Source organism: Pezoporus wallicus, unplaced genomic scaffold, assembly GCF_028554395.1.
Source record: "Pezoporus wallicus isolate ANWC-B61680 ecotype Strahan unplaced genomic scaffold, APGP_CSIRO_Pwel_v1 contig_4191, whole genome shotgun sequence".
Lineage (NCBI taxonomy): Eukaryota > Metazoa > Chordata > Aves > Psittaciformes > Psittacidae > Pezoporus > Pezoporus wallicus.
The window spans coordinates 274,017-296,321 of NW_026641383.1; the positions used below are offsets into that span (position 1 = coordinate 274,017).

Sequence of the window (22,305 nt, forward strand, 5' to 3'; positions counted from 1 at the left end):
CTGGGCCTGTTTAAAGCATCGGCGGTGACTTGACAGAACTTCCCAGATTTGTAGGCAGCTGTGGAATTTCAGTGATCATGACCAACAGGAAATTCAGATGGAAAAAAATTTAGTAAAAGGCATGCAAAAGGCTGTTGCTTGGTTAATTCCTTGGCTAATGGTAATAGGTCCCAGAGCAAGGTTTCACTTCAAAGAGGTTTTTTTAATGTAAAATGAGGAAAAGTAATATTCATCCCAAATGAATGGTGGCATAGAAGTGATCACATTTATTTCTAAGAGACCAGCAGAGAGCCTTGATAGCATTCCAGCAGTCATGGAGAAAGCTGTGTGCTGGGGGGGATTGGTTCCTAATGACAGCCTTGCATGTCATGCTGGTGTGCACAATGCAGAGGGGACAAAAGGTTATTAGAAAAAAAATCTTATCAGATGTACTTTGACATTAGTGCTCAAGTAATTATTTTTATCCTTTAATAGGTGCATCTGCATGCTATTGTGCTAACCCTGCTGCTTCTCTTGGTAATTATACTCTTTTAAGCTTGCCTCACAAAAGTAATCTAGCAGCCTGTAGTGGTTAATGCAGCTCAAATCAAACACAGCAAGGATAAAACAAGCTCAACTGAATTTAAAAAAAAGGGAGGGAAGGAGGATAAGACAAAACCCAACACTTGAGCAATTTGATGCCAAAACAAATATGCAGACAAATAAGCAGACTGTAGCGTGTCCATGTTCAAACAAAAAAGGTACCATGTGTGTTACAGGCATTGAAATATTATTCAGTGTTATTGAATTTAATGATACCTTGTTGCAAACAAATACCGTTACCTGTTTTCTCTCACCAAAAGCTTGTTAGTAGTTGGTCTTGCTGTTGGCTGCAGTGGCCATAATTAAGTGCATTTGAAGTTCTTTTCAACAATAGAGTCTAAATGTAACTCTTTTACAGGCTTTTTCTGGTTATCAAAGAGTAACTTTGGTAGACAAATAGGTCCTGGTTAATGTTACCTGCTTCTGCTGAAAGGTTTACAAAATGAGAGCTAACAGGAGAGACTGGTAGCTTTTATGTCCTTCTTTCACAAATGATCTTTGGAGAGTTCTGTAATCAAAAGATTGTGCCAAATATTTCCTGGAATGATCAAAGCAAACCTCAGAAGACCTTGAATCTTGCACAATGTCCTTTTCAATTGGCAAAATTTGTGACATTTAAGGTAAAGATCAGATTACATAGTTGGGTTTTATTTTTCCCAGTTGGTGGAATGTTTTTATTACGTTATTTAATAACTGTGGATATTGAAAGTCTGATTCTAGTATTTTATCACTCTTTTTATTTTTCTTTTTTTTTAAATCAATTGTTTCAGTGGGAGAACTGAAGATCCCAGAATCATGGCTACCATCTGACAGGAAAAGCAGGCATGGTTTTGAATTATAGATGTTTTACTCACCTGTATTTTAATTCTTATTTTAGTTACTTAGTGTGCAGGGCAGTGATGAAGCTCTTTATTTGAGCCACAAACTCTGAAATCGCAATCTTCCCTGCTGCTTTGCTGAGTAGGTTTCACTTATAAAGAATAAAATAAGTTTACTACTATAAATTGCCTTTCTTCAGGAGTAGTTTCTTGTGAACCACATAAAAATGAGTGAATTGCAAATACAAGTTTATGATAAGCTTTATAAAATACGATATTTTAGGTCCAAGCTGGATCTTTCAGTACTTCCCATGTATCCCTGCCTTTCATGGTGGTAGCAGCTGATGCCCCAGTGCTGGTGGCTTTCTGCAGCTCCCCCTCCCAGTGCCTACTCCTCCCTTGGCAATGCTGCATACTGGCATAGGGTGAAGTGTAAAGCACCACCAAGGCGATTGTGTCAGCTTCCAGTACAGCGTTAAGTACTCCCACTGAGAGGTTGGTGGTGTTGAATTGTATAGATTGAAGCAATTACTCAGCATGGAGATGTGGTTCTTCAGCTAAAACCCAGTTCTTTCCCCAGCCCCATTCTCCTAGGGTTAGCAGTTCCTTACCTTAAACATACTGACTACTGAAGAAGTGACTATCTAAAAGTCTTTGATGGCTTTAAAGAAATGAGAAATGTTGGTTGTGCAGCACAGGAAATGAATTTTAGCTTATTTTATTTCATAACTGATCATTAGTGTTTGTTCAGCTTGCACCATTGTGGATATTGTATTTGGAACGATTTCTGAGCTTAAAAAGTAAACATAAAGGATACTAAACCTGATCTTCAGCCTGATTCTGCAGAAGTGTTTTTATTTGCTTTTGTTACTGGTTAATGAGCAGCCCAGGTTTATGACATTGAAGGAGGAGAAGAGCCTGAAGTAAGAAATGTTACTGAAATGCTTCAAATGAGCAAACTGCATTATGTGGTTTTGGCCATTTCCTAGAACTGAGGCATTGCTAATAACCTTGAATGCTGGTTAAAATATGAGCTGGGCTTTTTGTTCTAGAAGTCTTTTGGCATAAAAGAGCAAGGAACAGATTGTGGAAGGTTGCTCTTCATTTGTAAAACAGTTCTGTGGAGATATTTTAAGTTGTTGCATTTGTGACTTTCTTGAAGTAAATCCCTTAAGAACCTGCTGTTCTTTCTGATTTGTTTCAGTTAAGCATGTGGTACTTAGTGGGGAAACTCATCCTTTGGGATATTTACTACTTTTCTCATTTCTCCCCTTTCCATTTTGCTAATTTTTCTGCCTCCATGTTGTGATGACCTTCCTTGTTTTGTTTTGGCAAAGTACCTCTGGATGTGAACTTCTCTTGTACTTGAAGCTGAAGGAGCAGCATATACTTAATACTTAACAAAATAAATATACTGGTGCAAAGAGCCTAGGGGAGCAAGTGCTGCTCGTGGTTTGGTCTTCTCAGGCAGAGTTGAGACTCTGGTTGGCTTTTTCATGTTAGTGTATTTCTTTATATCCCTGGCAGAGGGGGAGTTCTTCAAAATTGGGAAATAAATCCAGGCTTGGTGATAACTGTGTGTGCATGTGATGCAGATGCAGCTCCCACTGGTGCATTGAAGCACCAGCTGTTTCTGAGCAAGCAATAGCACAGTTTAAATTAAAGAATTTGAATTAAATGTAAGGTCAGCTACCAATGTGGGACATGTGCATACCAGTATCATAGCAGACAGCTTTTGTGTTTTACTGCCCATCTCTGGTTTTCCTTATTTCTCTGTCCAGACTTGGAAGGATTTCTGTATTGAGGCATGATAACCCTTGACGAATTGTTTCATGCTACTTAGTTTACAAAATAACCCTTTTTATTTACATATAGCCTTTTCACTCTCTTTTGTTTTTAAGCATCTGGCATAGCTACTGGTCTCTTCGAGAGTACCCTGTAACTAAAAAGTATCTGCATTGCAGGAATGCACATGTGGTTTCATTCCTGCTTTGAATTGACCCACTTTGGCACTGACTCCTCTTTCCTTGCTTTGCTCTGGTGTCTTGCTGCTCTTGGTCTGTTTGTTTGCACAAACATTGTGTGTAACTGTCCTTGGGCCATGTCCATTGGGGTTAGCCTCCTGGTTTAGAGGTTGGCACCATATGGAGCTGGGTGTGCTGCTTCACTCTTCCTGCTTATGGCATGTTTCTCCCCTGGGAAGAATGTGGAAGGTTAGGTCCAGTGCCATTGTAACAAAAAAATACTTCTGATGCCAAAATAAGTAAGACAAGATCAAAACAGATCTAGAGTGATAAAGTGCCATCACTGTTGCTGAAGCTGCAGGAAAGGAAAGAGCTGCGTAGAATCCTTCTTAGCCTCCCTCATGGGATCTCTGGAGACCTGAGTGCTCTTCTGATGAAAGCTTGTGGAAATTTACTCTTGAAATCCATGTGTTGGAATTCAGTATTTTCATGAACTACTAATTATACCATCAAGAATGTATTTTTGTCTCTTACATGTTTCTGATAGCTGGTGTTCCTGTACACCTGAGCATTTGTGTGACTCCTGGAGCACAGAGCCCCACTCTTGGAGGGAGGGTTGACTTCCGTGTGGCCACTGGTACTGCAGGAATTCAACTTCTTTTAACTTCTTTCTTTTTCCTTCTCTCCTCCACTTTCCCCTGCTTTTGGCATTATTTTTCTTTTCTCTCAGAGGCAAGTTTAGGATTGAATGAGTCAAGGTTAAATTAAATCTGGTTCACAAGCTAGTTTCTGAAATGAGTCAGCTTTAAAGTACAAAGTGAAATCCCTCCAGAAAAATTGTTTATCACAGGCATGAGTTTGGATTGCTTTGCTTCAAGGAAATTGCTTGGGGGTGTTTTTTTTTTTCCCAGTGGCACGAACAGTTCCCAGCAAAGTGAGTAGGGGTGTATGCCAACAGATGAGAACCTAATGCACCCAATACCAAGTGAGCAAAAAGCTTTCGAAGTACACCACCATGACCTCATTTACCAAGCCAGGTTTTGCAGGAGGAACCACAAGTAGAGCCAGTCTATGGTTTAGGTCACCTACACAAGCTGTAAGAGTGAATTTACAGAGCTTAAAATGCAGTAGATGATCTCACTTTCAAATTATTATTATTTTTCCAACATGGAAATGAAGGGATATATTAAAGGAGAAAGGAGCACTACAGAATAGCAAATAAAAGCTTCTGTTTTCATTTTCTTCACAGGACCGACCTTTAACTCTGTGGTTCAGAAGAACTTTAGTTCTGTTGGTGTTTAAGTCATGGGTGATGCATGGGAAGGTGGCCAGCACTTCAGTGCTTAAAATGACTGTTAAACCAGTTGGGTTTTCATTTGAAAAGTTAGTTATGAAGCAAGTAGTCTCCCTGTGATGAAATATGAGGATAGCACTGTGAACACTGCTTTTTTTATTTAGAATACTTGTGTGGATTTTATTTTGGATGCATCTGTTAATATGGTTTGAGCACATTGTGTCTTGACTTTTTCTCAGTACCATCCATATCCCCTCCCCCATTTATAAATATATGTATATATTTAACACGAAAATCTTATCAGCATTTTTTTTCCCCAGGCAGAGTTGCAGGTTTAGTACTTCTAAGTGGAGATTTTATCAAGAAGCCTGACTGGATTTGCAGTCAGGCTTCTTGATGGAATTTGGGTCATCAGCCAGAAAATGAAGCTGGAATGGAGGGTCAGGAGTCTCCGGAAGAGAGGGGTCATGGGTCTGAAGTGAGACCAGAAGTGCAGTCATAAGATGGGAAGTGTATCATGGTCAAAAAAAGAAAAAAAAAAACCCGCCTGGAAGTTAGATCAATATCAAAAATCAGAGACAGTTGTAAAACTAATAAGGTAGAAGTAACAGGGCTTTAACTATTAACCAAGAAATAAATCCTCAGACAGTTAAAGGGAAAATAATTTGTGCTGGAAGTGCCCTTTATTGGGGTTTCTATCTACATTCGTTACAATTACCAAATAAATAATTGCTTGGAGAGCCACTGAGTTTCTGCAGGTTTGTCCTTATGAGTTGTTAGAGGAAGTGCTGATTTATCCATCTATGGTCATCCAAGGAGATTTTGAGGCATAATATAAGACTTGATCCTTGAAGTATTCAAGTAAAAAAAAATAATCCTTTGGGGATGAAGGAGTGAAATTGCCTGTTTTCTTTGCTAATTAGCAGTACCTTTTCAATGTGTCTGCATAGAAATTCAAGCTCTCATTTGCACTGATGTTTATTTTGGGTACCGGATTGCTTCCAACATATCTTTAAAGAGGCTGGATCCTGTTCTTTGCCCCATGAATGAGTTTCTGCTCGGGTGTGCTGCTGGCTCTGGGGAGATGCCCACAGGCAAGGAGAGCAGGAAGAGAATGATGACATTAGTGTCCAGACTGAAGGACAGCCTTTTTCTATAAATACATGTTATTTTTCCTGTTAAATGACTGATGCAGAGAGTGGTTTTTAGATGAGCTATTTCTAAGAGATAATGATCCACTAAGGATGTCATTATGTGTTGCAAGAGTTTTAATATAAACTGTTTACATATGGATCATATTGTAAATTAAGCTGTTTCTTCCTTATCTTCAACAGGCAGCCAGATAAACTAGTGGTGGTTTGGACAAGAAGAAGCCGAAGAAAATCCTCTAAGGTTAGTCAATTGCTTAATAAGTCCCAGCTTTGGTGACGAGCAGGGTCAACAGTTTGAGGGACCAGTTTCTTGAGTATGAGGAGCAGCCAAATAAATGAGAAATACTTTTAATTGTTTTTAACTCATATAATTACTTTATACGTATAGTTCAGAATAAGCTGCTGTTGATGTCAGCACTAATTTATGGAAACACTTAACTCTTATTCCAGCTTCAGTTATTTGTTTAGCAGAACTGTATCATCATCAGTTCAATTTCAGTTATTAATTGCTAGACCTAATTAGAAAGGAGGATCTGGCTCACTACTAGAAGTGTATTAAACATAATTAAAAATAAGTAATAAAGAATCTGACCTCTCTGCAATAGGAAGATAAAGTCTGGGTAAGAGGCTATGTCACAATTTGAAAATGCTACAAATAAAAGCATCAAAGCGGGCTCTTTCAGCCCAATAGTGTATCTTTGAGTTGAATTTTAACATTTTATTTCCCCAAACACTGTGAGGAAGCCTGTGAATTTGTGTTTTATGGCTGATGACTTAGTAGCCTGAGGAAAGGGATGCTCCAAGTGAAGTCTGTCCAGTATTTGGGCATTCATAAAGTCTGTCTTGTATAGGGTTGGGGGTTCTGTAGATATGTAAAAGTTTGCAAGCAGACTAGCCCTCCCTTGTGTGAGCTTCATCTTACTTTTAATCCTGCAGTAAGAAATCTAAAAGCTTTTTGAGATTACTATCTCTCTGTTAAATGATGCTCAGTTTTAAACTGCTGAATTTTACTGGCAAGATGCAGCTAGTCTCTGTTGAGCCTCCTGTGGGTCTGAGGTGAAGGAAAAGGCAAGAGTCTGGGTGTGTGTCTTAGCTTCCGTAGAAAATGAAGCTTCAACCACCCCCCAACACTCACCATTTACACTGAGATTGAAACAAATGGCAAGCATTTCTAAACCTCTTCAGGGTCTAACATGATAATGTCTTCTATGGTATTGTATTATTGCCTAGTAACAGTCCTAGCAGTCAGTTGTTTTTGCCTAGGGAGGCAAAGAGCCTATTTCATGTGTACAGTGGGCAATCAAAGGCCTTTGAATGCTGGTATTATTGCAGGTTTTCTTTTGTTGCCTGGTGTCCTCTAGTATAGGGCTGTCCCCATCTGTCCAAAAGCTTGAGAAGGGCAACACAAATGACTGGGGGGGAAAGAAGTGTCCTAACCACTGGGCAGGTCTGCAGGGGCATGCTTGGTTTCCTCCCTTCCCAGGAGCATTCCCTCTTTGAGCTAACTCAGCCATACTTGCTCATTCCCTTTCCCTACAGCTATTGCCTCTTACCCTGGTTGGGCTTATGGCAAGTGGTCTTGTCTGGAAATGAAGTTATCTAACTCAGCCTTTTAATAGTTCTCTAACATTTCAGTTAAATAGACAGTCTGAGTTCCTTTTTTTGGTGTATGCATGTGACTCAGAATGGTGCTTGGAAGAGAACTCTGGGATGGTGGAGAGAGGGCACCCATGACAGAGAAGCTGTCTTGGAATAATTATGTGCTGAAGAACTTAAATGTTTAGAAAATGTGATATAAAGTTTCCTACCCTACTCAGGAGAAGCTTTGGAGTCTTTGTTACTGGTACTTCTCATTTTCTGATTTATTTTTCCTCACTGTCATGCCTAGTTGCTGTATTTTGCCTTTTAACTTGAGGTCTAAGCTGTTTTATCTAAAGACTGATTACTGGCTGAAAGTGAGTACACAACCAAATGCCTGCTCTAGTGTGTGCATCCTAAATTCTGCTTTAGGATATGAAAACCCAAAAGTGATGCCTGGTGAGTAAATAAGGATGTGAACTTAGTGTGGCACTTTTTCCAAGATAACTGTTCCTGTTCCATGTTTGTACTCCTCAGGAAAGCCAGTCAGACTGTTCCTCTTTCATTTAAAGATAAACTAGCTCAGGTTACCTTGAATTTATAGCATGGTGTATACTTAGGGAATAACTGCTGATGTATGGAATCTGTTGCAATTTACCCTATGAGAACTTATCTATTCTGGCTTCATTTAATTTCTTTAGAACAGAGAGCACAAAGATAGTACAGAACAGTAAATCCAATAGTTACATGATCATTGTAACCCTGAAAAGCTTGGTGAGAAGTAAGGTACTTGTCAATGCATGACAGCTTTGATGAAGTTCAGAATATGGTCAGAAAAAGAAGCCCTAACAAAAGTCCAGTAGGGCTTTGTGAAGCAATGGGTTTCTGCCTGTAGTGTTACAGGCATGATGCTATAAGCTCCAATGGAAACGTTTCACTGAAGTGAGAGGATTTTCTCACAGTAGCTCAGCTTTTTGGGCTTGAAGTTTTTTCAGCTGGGCCATAAAGTTCCAGGATATGTCTTCCCATGAGTGTCCTCTCTTTTGATCACCAGCCCGTAGAAGCAACTCTTGCATAAACTGGCACATTTACCTGAAACTCCAAAGTCTTTTCTTAACTAATTAATTCATGCTTAGTAAGATCCCATGAAAGCTCTGTGAAAGAGGCTGAGTGGTCCTAAGGTGAGGGCAGAGGATAGAGTTAATTTTAAAACTTAGGTAGTTGGTACAATTCGAGCTGTTTGGGTATAAGACTAAAGATCAATAAGTGTTCTTGATCTGTTAGTCATCCTGCCAGTAAAATACTTTATTCAATCTATTTCTTTCATCTAATTGCTTTGTTGGAAGCAAATCAATGAATATTTCCTTTTGTTTTATTTTTTATGGACACTGGGCTCAGTGAGTACAAAACGGTAATGGTTTTCAGCTTCTTTGAGAAGAGGAGAGAGATGAGGTCTTACCTTACTGTAAATATGTTGTAAAGACTTCTTCAGAGGTTATGATTTCTGAACTTTAAGGTCACTGTGGATAACAGAGGATGTCCCTTACAGATAGCTCACAGACTCAAAGGATTATTGAGGTTGGAAGAGACTGCTGGAGGACATCTGGTCCAACACACCTTCTCAAGCAGGGCCACCTAGAGGTGGTTGGTTGCCCAGGACTGTGTCCAGAGAGCTTTTGAATATCTCCACATGGGAGACTCAACACTCAGGGCAACCTTTACCAGTACTTGGTCATCCTCATTGTGAGAAAATGTTCCTGATGTTCAAAGCGAGCCTCCTGATTTACTTTGTGCTCACTGCCCTGTTGCTGGGCATCACTGAGAAGATCCTGGCTCTGTCATCTTTGCAAACCTCCCTTCAGGCATTTATAGACATTAATAAGATCCCCCTTCCCCTGAGCCTTCTCATCTCCAGGCCAAACAGTCCCAGCTCTCTCAGCTTTTTCTCCTATGAGAGGTGACCCAGTCCCTTAAACATTTTCATGGCCCTTGGCTGGACTCTTTGCAGTAGCTGTCTTGTACTGGGAAAGTACAAGAGATACATTAATCAAAAATGTGCTGCAACTTGGAAGATGGTATGATGGTGCTATGGACATATGCTGGGGCTGGCCTGCTTAACTAATATAACTTTAAACCATTGAGATGATAGCTGAGTTCTTGATGTCCTTTGCAGCCCTGATGTTTGTGGTTCTCTCTGATTCTTGTATGTCTTCTGGCCCACGTACTTTCTTTCCAAGTAAACTACAGTTGTTCCTTAATTAGAAGAAATAATGGGAGACAACATGGGCACCAATCTAAATGTTTTAGTGATGGGAAACCGTAGGATAGGAGCTGTAGATATGTTAAGTTACAGTGTTGAAAATGAAAAGCAATAACCATTTAGGAAGAGCGTCTAAATGGCAGTCTGATGGATGGATTCAGGACCATAAATGTATCCAGTAGTTACTGGCCTTAATGTGGGTTTAAGTTACAGCTCTAATCTGGGATCTCCTGTCTCTGGGCAAGTCTGATTTTGATGCTTTTTTAAAGGGGTGTCAAGACACAATGGCTCTGTATGTTGGGTATTGTTGTGTCAGGGGTTTGCAGAAGATGGTGATTTGCGATCTTGTTATATTTGACAGAACTAGTGAGCAATCCTAGAGCCAAAATGAACTTTCAGCTTGGGGAGGGGGCAAATCATCTGTTTTCTGGAGCCATTGTCTGTCTTCGAAGTTGGATATGTGGGGCTGAAGGTGGAGCTTGTAGCAGTGGACTTGCTTAACTTTTCCTCTTTGGTAGCTTGTCACACTGGCATGTTTGCCACAGGTTTTCAGGCCCTGGGATTTTGGATTTGCCCTTTCATTTCTTCAGTGAGGGAGGAATGCCTTTGTTCTAATGTAGAAGAAGGGAAAAATGTGTTGTAAATATGTTTACCTTCATTTCACTGAGATGCTCTCGCGTTCCTAGGCTTTGAACTAAGAAATTTCAATTTGAAAAGAGATGTTGCCGTGATGTCAAGGAGGTACTTTCTGCTCTTCCTGTGAACACATACAGGCATATGGTTGAATAATACACCTCTGAAGAATTAAATTTGCACTTGCTTCTGAGAGCCTGACAGAATTATTCTTCAAAGATCCTTTTTGTATCAAAGCTGAAAGAAGGTGCCTTGCCTGTGATTTCAGCACTTCTGCTGCAAGTTTATCAAAAACTGTTTAAACACAGAGAAGGGACAATAGTGGGAACAGGGGTAGGACTTTAACAGTAAGAGCAGCTTCAAGAGAAATGGGGACGGGGAGTGAAAAGGATCCCTTGTCCACAGCAGCATGCCCAGCTTTTTTTCAAGGACATACCATGAATAAAGCAGCAGTTGGGTCACATATGTTGCTGTCCTTGGCAATCTGTTGCCTCTTCTGGCTACTTCATTGGCTTGCCTGTCATTACCAGCTTCTTCAATGACTGGGGTTACAGAGGCATGTTGTGATTCTGATGTGCTGGTGGCTGCCTGGGACCAGCACAATTCTGTAATGGCACTCCCGGAGCTTCTCACTTTGTTGGTAAAGTAACTAAATTATATTGGGTTGCAAATGTAAGTGGTCAAAAATAGGATGAGTCATTCTGATGGTTAGTTTGTACCATTTTGGGCATATGTTATAGTTTTCAATAAGGCACTTACAGCTAGATTTTTACAGCGTTGCTGCCAGCAGACAGTGGTAAGGGAGAGCTTGAGGACTGAGTGGGGAGTGGAACTGCTTAATCAATGAAGCTGGAGGGTGTTTGTTAAAGAAGGTATATATATACAGCATGAACAGAAAAGACTGTCTCACTGTTACATAGTTAAATGCTGCCTTGGGGAGTTCAGTTTTGTCCCATTGTCATCTACAAAGTTCCTGTCTGAGGCTGGATAGAGTACTAAAGCCAGATTTGATGTGTCTTTCTATTTTGTGGGTGTCTGGGTCATGGGATCTGATTTGCATCAGTGTTGAGCAGCCATTAACAGCTAAAGTGAAAAAGTCTGCTTTGGAAGACAAAACAGAAGATTTCATGCTTAATCTCTATAAAGTTAAGTCATTTGTGATTTAAGCAGACCATACCAAATCAGTGGAAATCAGCTGTTCTTTCAGGGCTTGGAAATTTGGGACTATAATATCTTTCCTTTTTACAGGCACCCCATAAAGTTAAGTTTTCGTGACATTTTGAGGTGTACGGTGGTGGATGTCCTAGAAAACCATGAGAAAAATACACCCCACTGAATACACTGCATTCAGGGTCTTGTTGGGGTGTGTGTTTGTTTTAAATAAGAAGCCCAATAGGTAAGGCCAGGAAGGGCTTGGTGAGAAGGGGAGGTAGCTCTTCATCTGAGCATCACCTGTTGTGGACTCTGAATAAGGCAAAGTTTGGTGAAAGAAACAGCATGAATCATACATTTAAGGAATATATCCTGAATGAGTGTGTGTGAAATTAAGCTTGAACAGCTATCCCAGTGCTAGAGAATCTGTTTCTTAGTGAAGATGAGTTTTTGCTCATTTGCCAAGCTTATCGGGGTTTCTGTAGTTTTTCATCAGTAATACATGGATGCTTAGTTCTAGTTGTAACACGTGCATCCTGATGAATTGAAGACGTTCAAAGGAAGACCTGTGGGAATCTGCTAGTTTCCTTGTCCCTCCTCTCAAGGGACACTGACATCAGTGGGTTGAACAAAGGCTGCCTGGTGTTTCCAGGGCTTTGAACTTCCTCCTTTGGACTGCATCCCAGGGTGGGAGTGCGATAGGAGTGTTATTCTGGTGCCCAGCCTCTCTTAATTGGAGGGCCAAGCGCAGTGATTTCAAGAGTATCATGGGGATGCAGCTGTAGTCTGGAGTATGGTCTTTAATTTGTCTCCTCCCTTTGTGATGCTGAGCTATGATACAGAGGAAGAACAAGAAGCCATCCACAAACTGCCAGTTGAAGTTTCCTTTGGTGGGGGGAATTAGCAGCTTTTCCTAATCCATAGCTTTTCCAGTAGGTCTGTTAGCAGTGGGATCATACTGATCTCTGGCTGCCCCCAGAGAATATATGGTTTTGGTGGGACTCATCACAAAGAGCACACTGGATCAGTGCTTGATCTTCACAAGCCATGCTGCTGGCATGGAGGCACCAGATGAAAGATCTGCCTGCTTAAGGTCAGCTCCTCCTCTTCAAGGAAAATATTCATTATTTCTTTCCTCTTCCTGTCTGTGTTCTGTCTGGATAACGCTGAAGAAGAGGGATTATTCTTACAAGATAAGCAGCCCTAGGTGCTATTGGAACCAGTCAAGCTCCTGCTTGGTTCCTGTGCCCTGAGAAGCCTGTCACAGAGACAAGTAGCAGAGCTGGTCTGATCGTAGGCACTTGGCAAGAGTTTTATCAGGGAAAGAAAAGGAGCAGCAGCTCACTGGCTCCCATTAAAGCCACTCCTGGGGCTGCAGGTGGGGAGCAATGGTAGGTCTGTTTCTGACTCTTGCTTTTAAAAAAAAACAATATTGAGGGCTTGGCTACAGGAATATGTTTTGATTCGTAAGTATAAACTGTTCCATAATTTGCAGCAGGCTTAAAATATTATGGTCAGCTCTAAGATCTTATAGGACAGTAGCATGCAATTATCCTGCACAACAGAGGCAGGATGAGACGAGTTGGTAGTGAAGAAGGGAGAAAGCAGATGGGTAACATAAAGCATCTGTAAGGACAGGCTCTTGAAATAATGTGGTATATTAGTTTTGATGAGTCAGGAAAGGTTTTTATAGAGACAAGAAAGTGTGAGTTGGTCATGATAGAAATGGCACATGTGCCAGGTCATGAAATCCCACACATACAGGGGCTGGGAAAGTGACTTCCATAATGTACTATAGTTAGCCGATTTGCCTGCATCTGCGTTATTTTCTTCTGCATGAAGTGATGAGCAGCTGGTGATGACATTTATTAACTTCATGTTTGGAATCAAAATTTGTGGTTTGGGACTGTCTTCAACTTTATCTGGTTTTATTCAGATTTAAAAGATCACTTTGTTTATATGCTATTACCTAGATAGTTGAGCGGTGACTGTAAGGGAAGGTTTATGTTCAGTCTTTTTCATGTTTTGTTGTTTTTCCCCTTCCCCAGGAACTGGCTAAAAAAAATCTGATGTAGATTTAGTTGGGTTTTCTACCCAAAAAACTCCTTGTCTGACACTGGTTTTACAAATGTTTATACACTTTATATTGCAGAGAATTGATAGTAACTGAGGCTTTTTAGATTGGAGGAGAATGCTTCAAAAATAACAGTATTTACAAATTGCCTGCTGTGTTCCAAGTTCTGCAGAAATGTTATTTGTATTTTGGAGACCAAATTTGCCTGCAGAGTGGGAGGCAATTTCATAAGGTCAAGGTCAGCCCCTGATGGGTAATTATAAGGAAAAGTGGTGCACAAAAGGCAGCCCTCAAGTGAGCTAGTCTCATCTTCTATTCAATCAATGTATTGCCATCAGTTGAACTAGATAGTTTAGTACAAGAGTTTCAGCAGGGCTGGGAAACGTTACTTCCACGATTAAGCCACTCATAAAATTAAGGCCACTCTTGTGCTTTCCAGCAGAAAGTACTGGAGAACAAGACTTGAGCTTGTCTAGACCATGCATGAGGTGAGAGGTGTGAGAGACTCTGCTGTTTCGTACAAGCAAGAAGTGGACACTTGGCAAGAGTGGAGAGACTGACCTTGCTGATAATAGCTTAAGCAGTACCAAATATTGAGAATGGAGACAACTATCAGAGTGCTGTCTTTGTGTTTGAAGTTATTGACTATTTATTGAAGGCTGCTTGACAACAGATTTGGTACTTTCAGGAGTGTCTCAGTAATTTGGGGTACAGTTTGTAAGCCCTTTGGTGTGTTCTATGTGCTTTATAATATGGAGCTCTGAACATTTTGATTATCTGGCCCCTGTAAGTTGCTGATTCTGATCTATTTTTAAAGACTCTTCCCTTCTCATTGAAACCAGAGGCCGAAACTGCAGAGGTGTCTTTCCATTTCAAGCCAGCAGAACAGTTATGATGTTCACAACATCACGTACAGTGATGTTGTCCAGTACATTGCAAAGCTGGCTGTATGGGATTGTAACTGCTGTTATTTTAGAGAGAAACCTGGGGAAACATCTCAAAACTGGGTAGCTTGAAGCGCCCATGTGAATCTGTAGGCTCACTTCCACGTCCTTTCTTAAACAGTCCTCAGTTTTGTGCCAGAGCAATGCTGTAGGTTGGACAATGTCATTCACAGCCCTACTCTATTTATAGGGTATTTCAGCAACCCCTCCTGTAGCTCCTGTTTCCTGATTTAAAAGGACTTTCATGCTATGCTGTGTCCTGTCATTTTCCACTGGCAGGGAGGAGAGGAGTTGCCTTTCTCCTTGAAATGCAACAGAGCATTCCTGCTTCTTTTTCCAGGCCATGGCTCTTGTCCCTTGGATACATCAGATAAGTCTGGCAAAGGGAGGGCTGTGATTGAGGAACCTGCTGCTGGTGGAGGTCACTTCTGCTTAGCCACTTCTGTTGCCTTAGCTTCAGAAACAATGGACACGGCTAGTGAAGGATAATAGGAGATGAGAAAAAAGTGGGCCTAGAAGGCACAACCCAAGGGGAAATCAAGTTAGAGGTGAGGATTAGGGTGGAAACGTACTTCACGGATGCAGTGCTTCACCTTAATACATTGACTGACTGAGCCTTGACAGCAGTCCCCTGTCTGGAAGTGTTAGGAATTCTGCTTTGCGGAAGTGGCCTGACAGATCACACATCAAGGACCAGGCTTATAGTTTGGAAGCCGAAAAGGTTTTTTAACATAGGCCAGATGTAACTTCAAGAAACGGCAGCACAGAGGTCACTGACATGGGAAATATGTGTTAGAATAACATTTTCGATGTTAATTTTAAATTGTTGTTGTTAGCTCTTCCTCTGTGTTTTCCTCCCTTTGCTTTCCCCTTTCCCTTTCTCCTTCTGATGTTACCTTTTTCTGTCATGCTGTTTGTGTGCTACAGTGTTTATTTTTTCAAAGCCAAAGGTGGACTTAATAACATTCAGAGCAGCTTTGCTTTGAAAGCTCACTAGCTAGGGCTTGCCTCCTGGTTATCGCTTTCAGTGACAGAAAAACATATATATCCATGTGTGTGTTTATTGTGTTTCACGAACTTTCCTGGTGGGAAGCAATGCTGATCAAGGACTTGAAGTAAAGCGTTGCCTGCACCAGTGAATGGTCATTTTCTAGTTTTTATTTATAAATGGAACAAGCGATCCTCGGCTGAGCAGCCTGTCAGTGCCTGGACCTTGGACATCAAAAGTCTGACATATTTGTCAGGATTGGTCAAAAGCAGCAGGAAAATGCAGGTTCCAGACATGCCATGAGCTCCTATTAGCTTTGTGAAAATTGGTATTTGGAAAGAGGATGGAGTGCTCCTACAGAGGAGAAGTTGATTTATCCTACAGGGTGCAACATGAGGACAGGCTGGCTCTGATCTCTGCCTTGTGCCTGCTGAATATTGTTCAGGCAAGCTGAGAACAATCCTGGGAATTGCAGGTCCCGTGAAAGGGAGATGCCTGAGTGGCTGTGGTAGAGGTACGACTGCTGTGGTGTGTGTTGCTGCTCACAAAACATCTTTTTCTTATGAAATACGCTTGCGGAGTAAAGCTGTGAACAGTGTTGTTTGCTCAGCTATTCAGAAATACATCCAGGCCTGCTTTAGAGTAATGAGATTAGGCTGAAATTTGCGGACTTCAAAATAGTAGAAGTTGGATTCTTTCATGTTGCCTTTTTTAAAATTCCTTTCTTCAGATGCCTCAAGTCATGTTATTAAAGTTTACTCTGCAAGCACAAAGCATAGAGACTTACTGAAAATTCTAATCTAACTAGGCGTCTTAGGGAGCTGGCGTTTTAATCAGTGCAGCAAAGATGGAAAGACTTGTGATAAAATCACAGCAGAGCTGGCAATGTACAGTAAGACAGTAAAAATAAGGGGATGGAAATGTGTGCGCTGTGTACCTGTAGCTGTGGAGACAGGTAGGGCTCTCTCCTCTAGTGGCTGTGCATGCTGGATTCTGTCAGCTGCTTCCCCATTCCTCAGCTTCACATCTCTTCCCAGCTCCTGTCTCTCCTTTTGTCCTTCCTCTCCTCGTCCCTGCTGCCTTAGTGGTTATTGTCACCTGCAGTTAATCTGCAGACCTCTGCTCTGTGAGAATTGAGGGACTAGAGGAAGAGTGAGTACACTGATGGTACCTGTGATGCTGAACACTCCAGTGGAAGTCCAGCTGTGAATGCAGGAGGGCTTATGAAGCAGCTGCCACATATGGTGGGGCTGTCACATATGAACCTGGCATCGGGAGCACGCACTGGTTATAGTACCCAGCAGCAGAGAATTTTTGCCTCTCTGTGAATCCGACTGTTTCACCACCTTTGTCTCCCACTTTGGTGTAGAAAAGTCATGTTTAAAGTTGCTCAGGTTACCTGAGGGTGCCTGAGAACCTGAGGCACAAGTCCTACTAACCTTAATAAGCAAAACTTTAGTTTAGTAAGCGCTCTTAAGCTAAAGTTCCAAGTGTTGTAAGGAGGATAAAACTGCAATGAATGATGCTGTAGGATTAAAAATATAAAAGAAAAACACAAAACAAAACCCAAGTTAATTGGCTTCAGGTAACAGGAAATAGATTGTATGTTCTTTTCTGGTAAAAATTCCACAGATTTCTAATAGTGCCGCTGCTCCTCAGCAGTACTTGAGCATCAGCATCCCTCTGTCATTTGTTTTATGGCATCACAAAATACATTAAGTTGAGCTTGGAAAAAAGTATGCTTATTCTAAAACAGAAATGCTCGCATGTTTTGGTTCTTTTTCTAGCACTAAATGTTAAAATGTAAGTGAAGACTATACATGAATCCAAATGGTACTGAAAGGCAGACAAGTTCTCAGTCCAACTGTTGTTTTCATTAGCTTTTTTTAGGTGTAGGTACCATAACATATCAATCCTTAAGAATGTCAATGTTTTAATAGCTTTTAATATGTATTATAAATCATTGTTTTCACTTTTCTTTTTCTTAAGTAAAGCTGTCTTTTTGCTTTATTTAGGTGTAAATGTTAAGCCTGCACTAAGTGCTGTACTCATTCGCTCTTTAAATAAAAGCATTCCTCCATCTGGGTAAAACCAAAATAAAACTTCGCTTGCTGAAGAATATCTGGCTTTATGGCCTCATTTTTTTTGCAAGGCTCTGAGTGCCCTGACCTGTTCTATGTACTCACAAAACCAGAATTTAGGACTTTGTGAGAAACAGCTTTAAATCACTGGAAAAAAAATCCAGCCAAGCCCGTTAGTGATCTGAGTTTTCTTACTGTCATTCTTAATGATGTCCTTTATGGTCCTCAGTAGAGTCATACATTTTGGAACACAGCCTTTTCGGAGTCAGTGACATATTATTTCTACTTACATGCACTGGGTCCTGTGGGAATTGAATCAGCACTTTTATAATGGCTTTAAGATAACTGTTTCTCTTCTTCCTTCAGGCTCACAGCTGGCAGCCTGGAATCAAGAACCCGTACCGCGGGGTGGTGGTATGGCCTGTTCCTGAGAATGTTGAAATTACTGTGACGCTCTTTAAGGTATGGGGGTTTTAAAGCAAAATCTTTTCTATTTCATAAACAGCATAGGAAAATGCTATTTGGAAATGTCAGATTATAATGGCAAGGCCTAATCTTTCTGGGTTTCAGTCATTAACTGCACAGCCTTATGTCCTCAGCTTAAATCTGGGAGAGAAGGATGGTCTGTTCCCTGCCAGAGCTTACTTTTGTAGTTTAGTTAACGCACTGAAATATCCCATTGAGCTGATTATGGCGAGTCACTGGCATAGAATTTAGAACATGCGTAACTGCGCACGTAGTACATGTGTAAGGGCTTGGCGTGGGTTAGTCTGGTTGGTTTTCTTTAAATACTGTCCGCCAGAAGTTGTCACAACACAGTCATTTCTAGACTTCCTTGTTCAGGTGCAGTGCAGTGACCCTATTTCTTATGCTATTGACTAGGAAACAGAATCCAGCTCGCAATTTCACAGTATTTAGTATGCCACACAAATGAGTGAATGCAGGGTACTGGAATAGTACAGAGAGCTATGAGATTTTACGGGGATTTTTTTTAGGAGCTGGATTTTTTCTATTAAAAAAGAAGCTTTTTGTGTGGCTGTGAAGCAGGAGGAGAAACTGATGGTTATGCTAGAACTTATTTCCCAGATATCATTGGGCAAAGCCTTTTCTGCAGAAAGATAACAATGCAGCTTTGCATGTGTGACAGTGTAGGAGGCTGCCCTGGAGGCTGAAGATTTCTGGGATTTTCATTCCATTAGTTTGTTCCTGTTCTTTGCTCTGGTGTCTCCAGGTACACTCTGGTGGTTGTTATTTATAACTGCTCCCTTTACAGCTGAGGGCAACAGTAACGTACTTTTTTTCTAATTAGTAATATTTATAATTCCTTTGTCTTGAGGACTTCCCTGAGCCACTGCTTGGAAGTGGCTTTTGATTAGCTTTAGAATGTGAATTTATTACTTGGCTCATTAAGCCTAAAAAAGGAGTTTCTCTCTCTTTTTTTTTTTTTCTTCCTTTTTTCTTTTCCCCTTGGGATCACCAATGAATAGAAATGTCCCAGGTTGGCAGTGATGCTAACTGTCATAAACTTGTGTCTCCTCTTAGTAGATACATAGTGTTCGACTGAAGTTCAAAAGTTCACTAGCAAAAATTGTTTGCCTTGGCATGCTTTGAGGGTCTCTGCTTGAATTAAGAACTTTAGCACAATTATGTGACTATGCTGCCTGTCTGTATAATATGAATATGGTTATGTAATGCAGTAAATGTTGCTCGATATTTGGAACATTTAAAGTGAAGCAGAAATGCGCACAGTTCTTGTGTATGTGATAACATGTTACCTGAGGAAGGAGAAATTGGGTTTTTTGGGTGCAGCTTTGTGGTCTTGGAGTAAAAGTGTCTCTCAGCCTTCTCCTGCCGCCTCACACTACCTTTTTATTCCTACCTGCACCACTTCAGGGTTGTGTTGAGTAGCACAGCATGACAATCTTACAGTTGTGCCACTGAGACTCAGGGCTAGGACCATATAGTGAGATGAGGGAAGGGCCTCTGGAGCTGGTGCTTGGTATTGCCGTAAGCTTCGTTTTACCCTGCAGGCGGATGTGTTCATTGGACTTCTCCTCCCAAAAATGAGCCTGCCCATTGCAAGGGTTGGTCTGGTAGGAGCATGAATGACCACCCTGTGGCTGTGCCTTCTGGCAGTGGTACATACTGATCTCTGGGGGAGTGAGCACTGGGTGTTAGAATCAAAGCACTGGGATCGCACAAAGAGGCATCATGTGGTCAGGCAGCTTTTAATGTAAATCTGTTCTAATTGATCCTCTGGCTCCTCATCATGAAGGCCTGTTAAGTGGTCAAACCCACTTTTATCTCTGTGAGGATATGCAGGTGTAGTACGGAGCAGTGCTTTTTAAGCAAGCTAGGTAATGTACCAGCAGTGCTCTATCTCTGAGACCAGCAGTGTGCTGGATAAATGAGCTGAGTGATACGTGATCACAGGCAGAATATGGTGTTGGCTCAGTGCTACAGCAGCGCTCAAGCTGTAGAGTGGGGTATGTCCTAACACCCAGAGAGCTGGCACTTCTGTAGCTGGTATGTTCTGGGCAAAGTTGGTCAAAAAGAACTAGCTGGTTTTTGCACAGCTGTTGCGTTGGCTAGTCATTGCTGGAGTAGTGGGAAGGGAAGTATGTAATAGCACCCTCCAGCAGCCTTTTTGGGAGCTGACTTACAAGTCAGGTATTTATGTTGTTCCTTCCTCTGGAAGGAAGGAGTTGAAAATACTGAAAGCAGTAAAGGTAAGACAAAGACTGCTGCTCATCTTGCAGTTCTGTCAGTCTTTTTAGAAGCCACTGATATGCAAAGGAGAGTGACTGTTGAATATCTGGCACTTTGCAGTAAGCACACTTAGCATGGGCATGTTGTTTAACAAACAGTACTTGTCCTCTTTCATTACAACCCGAGAAGCTAAGGGAAGCTGCTGACTCTGTGTCCACACTGGCAGAGCCCACTGATGGGAGCAGTTTGCTCTGACAGAGCTTTGTAGCAATCACAGATAACAAATTAGGGCAGCAGTGCTGTTTGAAATAGACGTGCAGGAAAGGGAAAGAGCAGACTCCAGAATAGACAGCTACGTGTTTTGGGAAATGATTCACACAGTAGTGGCTGTGCATTCGTAAGTGGCTGTTGAAATGTGTTGCTGGTGGGATTAGCAGATAAGTCGAGGTTTCAAGTGCTGATGAGAATGTTAAGAATATCCTCTCCAGTAGTCACCCTGGACACTTGAGAGCTGGCTAGCAAAGTGCCTGTGATCAGTCAACAGACAAGATATTTTGTCTTATCTGCACATCCCTATTTTGGGTGTTAGCCTGTTTCCAACAGTGTATTTGTTATTCTTAGGCAGGCAGAGCTAAGTATTGATGAGACTATAACCTTCATTTAGAAAAGTAATTTCAAATAAATAAAAACTTTTTGTTTCATTTCACTTCATAATGGGCTGTTGGTAAGATTTTATAATGCTCTGGAGTCATGTGGGGAAAAGCATCAAATGGATGTATTGATTCAGCTTCCCTTGACTAGCTCTAGCTCCTGCCCATCCAGACAGCTGAAGTGCTAATAACAAAAAGTTCCATCTGTTCCCAAAGTTTTAAGTCCTTCCTTTGCCATGCTCTATGTTGGCGTTTGGTTATGCTGTGGGTTTTTCAACCAAAATGTGGAGAAAGAAACAATGTGAAGCAACAAACCTATTGTGCATTTTAAGTCCATGATTTGTAGTGCTTTCGTGGAAAGATCCACAGATGTCAGAAAACGAGGCTGAATTCCCATTTTTTGTTGTTTCCATGGTTGCACTCCAGAAGTTAATTTTTTGCATTAGCAAGGTTTAGCCATCATGTATGAAAGCTTGTATACTTTTCCATGGCTTTCTGTACACATACCTCTATCAACTGAGAGGAGTTTTTACTGCCAGGCAAGCCCAGTGCTTTTAGTGAAGTGAAGTGAACATCAGTTCTCCTGTGAGGAAATAAGTAGCAACATCATTAGTTTTTTAGCTTAAACACAAATTGAACTTCCCAAGCAAAACTCTTTCTTCTTCTGGAGTAAGCATGCACTTTGCTTCATTGGATTACAAAACCCACTCATTTTGTCAGTAATAGACACTGTTTATCACACTAATGTACTATTGCAACAACAGGGAAGATTTCCAGCTGTTCTTTCCCAAGTTTGTAAAAGATATTTTTAAAAGGCATAGCTTTCTAAGCACACAAAAAATAGAGTAAAATAAGAAAAAAACAGATGATAAAAAGAGAGTTGTATTGCTGAAAGTATTCCCATCCCTACATATATCTCTCAGAATAAATCCAATATTATCTTTCTTGAAAGCCTGAGTCAATCATATGCTGATTTTATAATGCACTAGCAGGAACACTGCAGCAGAGCCAATATCGTGTCTTAGAGAAGGAAAAAAAAACTTCAGTAAAGCAATTTCCCACAGCAAAGAGCAAATCAAGGTTCAGAACTTACTTGTTTCAGTTTAGGAGAGGCTAGTGGCTTGACTGGACACTATGGAGAATATTGATTGTATAGGAGGGAGAAACAGCCCTGTAGAGAAGACAATGTTGTGTGTCACATATAAGAATCAAAAGCTCATGGAAGTGAGCATGTTTGCACACTACAAAATTAAATGTTCACTATTAGTGTGGGGACTAATTGTAAAAAATATATTTAAAAAAGGAAAAAAGTCAATCCTTTCTAGCCCAGAGGCTTCGCAGGGAAGTGTGAGCTGTTGAGCGTGGTGTGGTGATGTACAGGCACAGCTTTGGCACTCTGCTCAGAGCTGCCTGATTTCCGGAAGCTC

At 41.0% G+C, this 22,305-nt stretch overlaps 1 protein-coding gene across 9 annotated transcripts in view; it reads left to right on the top strand.

Moving 5' to 3' along the window:
• EHBP1 (EH domain binding protein 1) overlaps window positions 1–22,305 on the top strand; it is a 226,612-nt gene that overhangs the window by 27,011 nt on the left and 177,296 nt on the right. For all 9 annotated transcript variants that reach the window (XM_057423435.1, XM_057423429.1, XM_057423432.1 and 6 more), the window contains exons 3-4: window positions 5,993–6,050; window positions 17,886–17,981. In XM_057423435.1, the coding sequence (XP_057279418.1) occupies window positions 5,993–6,050; window positions 17,886–17,981 (154 nt within the window). The remainder of the gene's footprint in view (window positions 1–5,992; window positions 6,051–17,885; window positions 17,982–22,305) is intronic.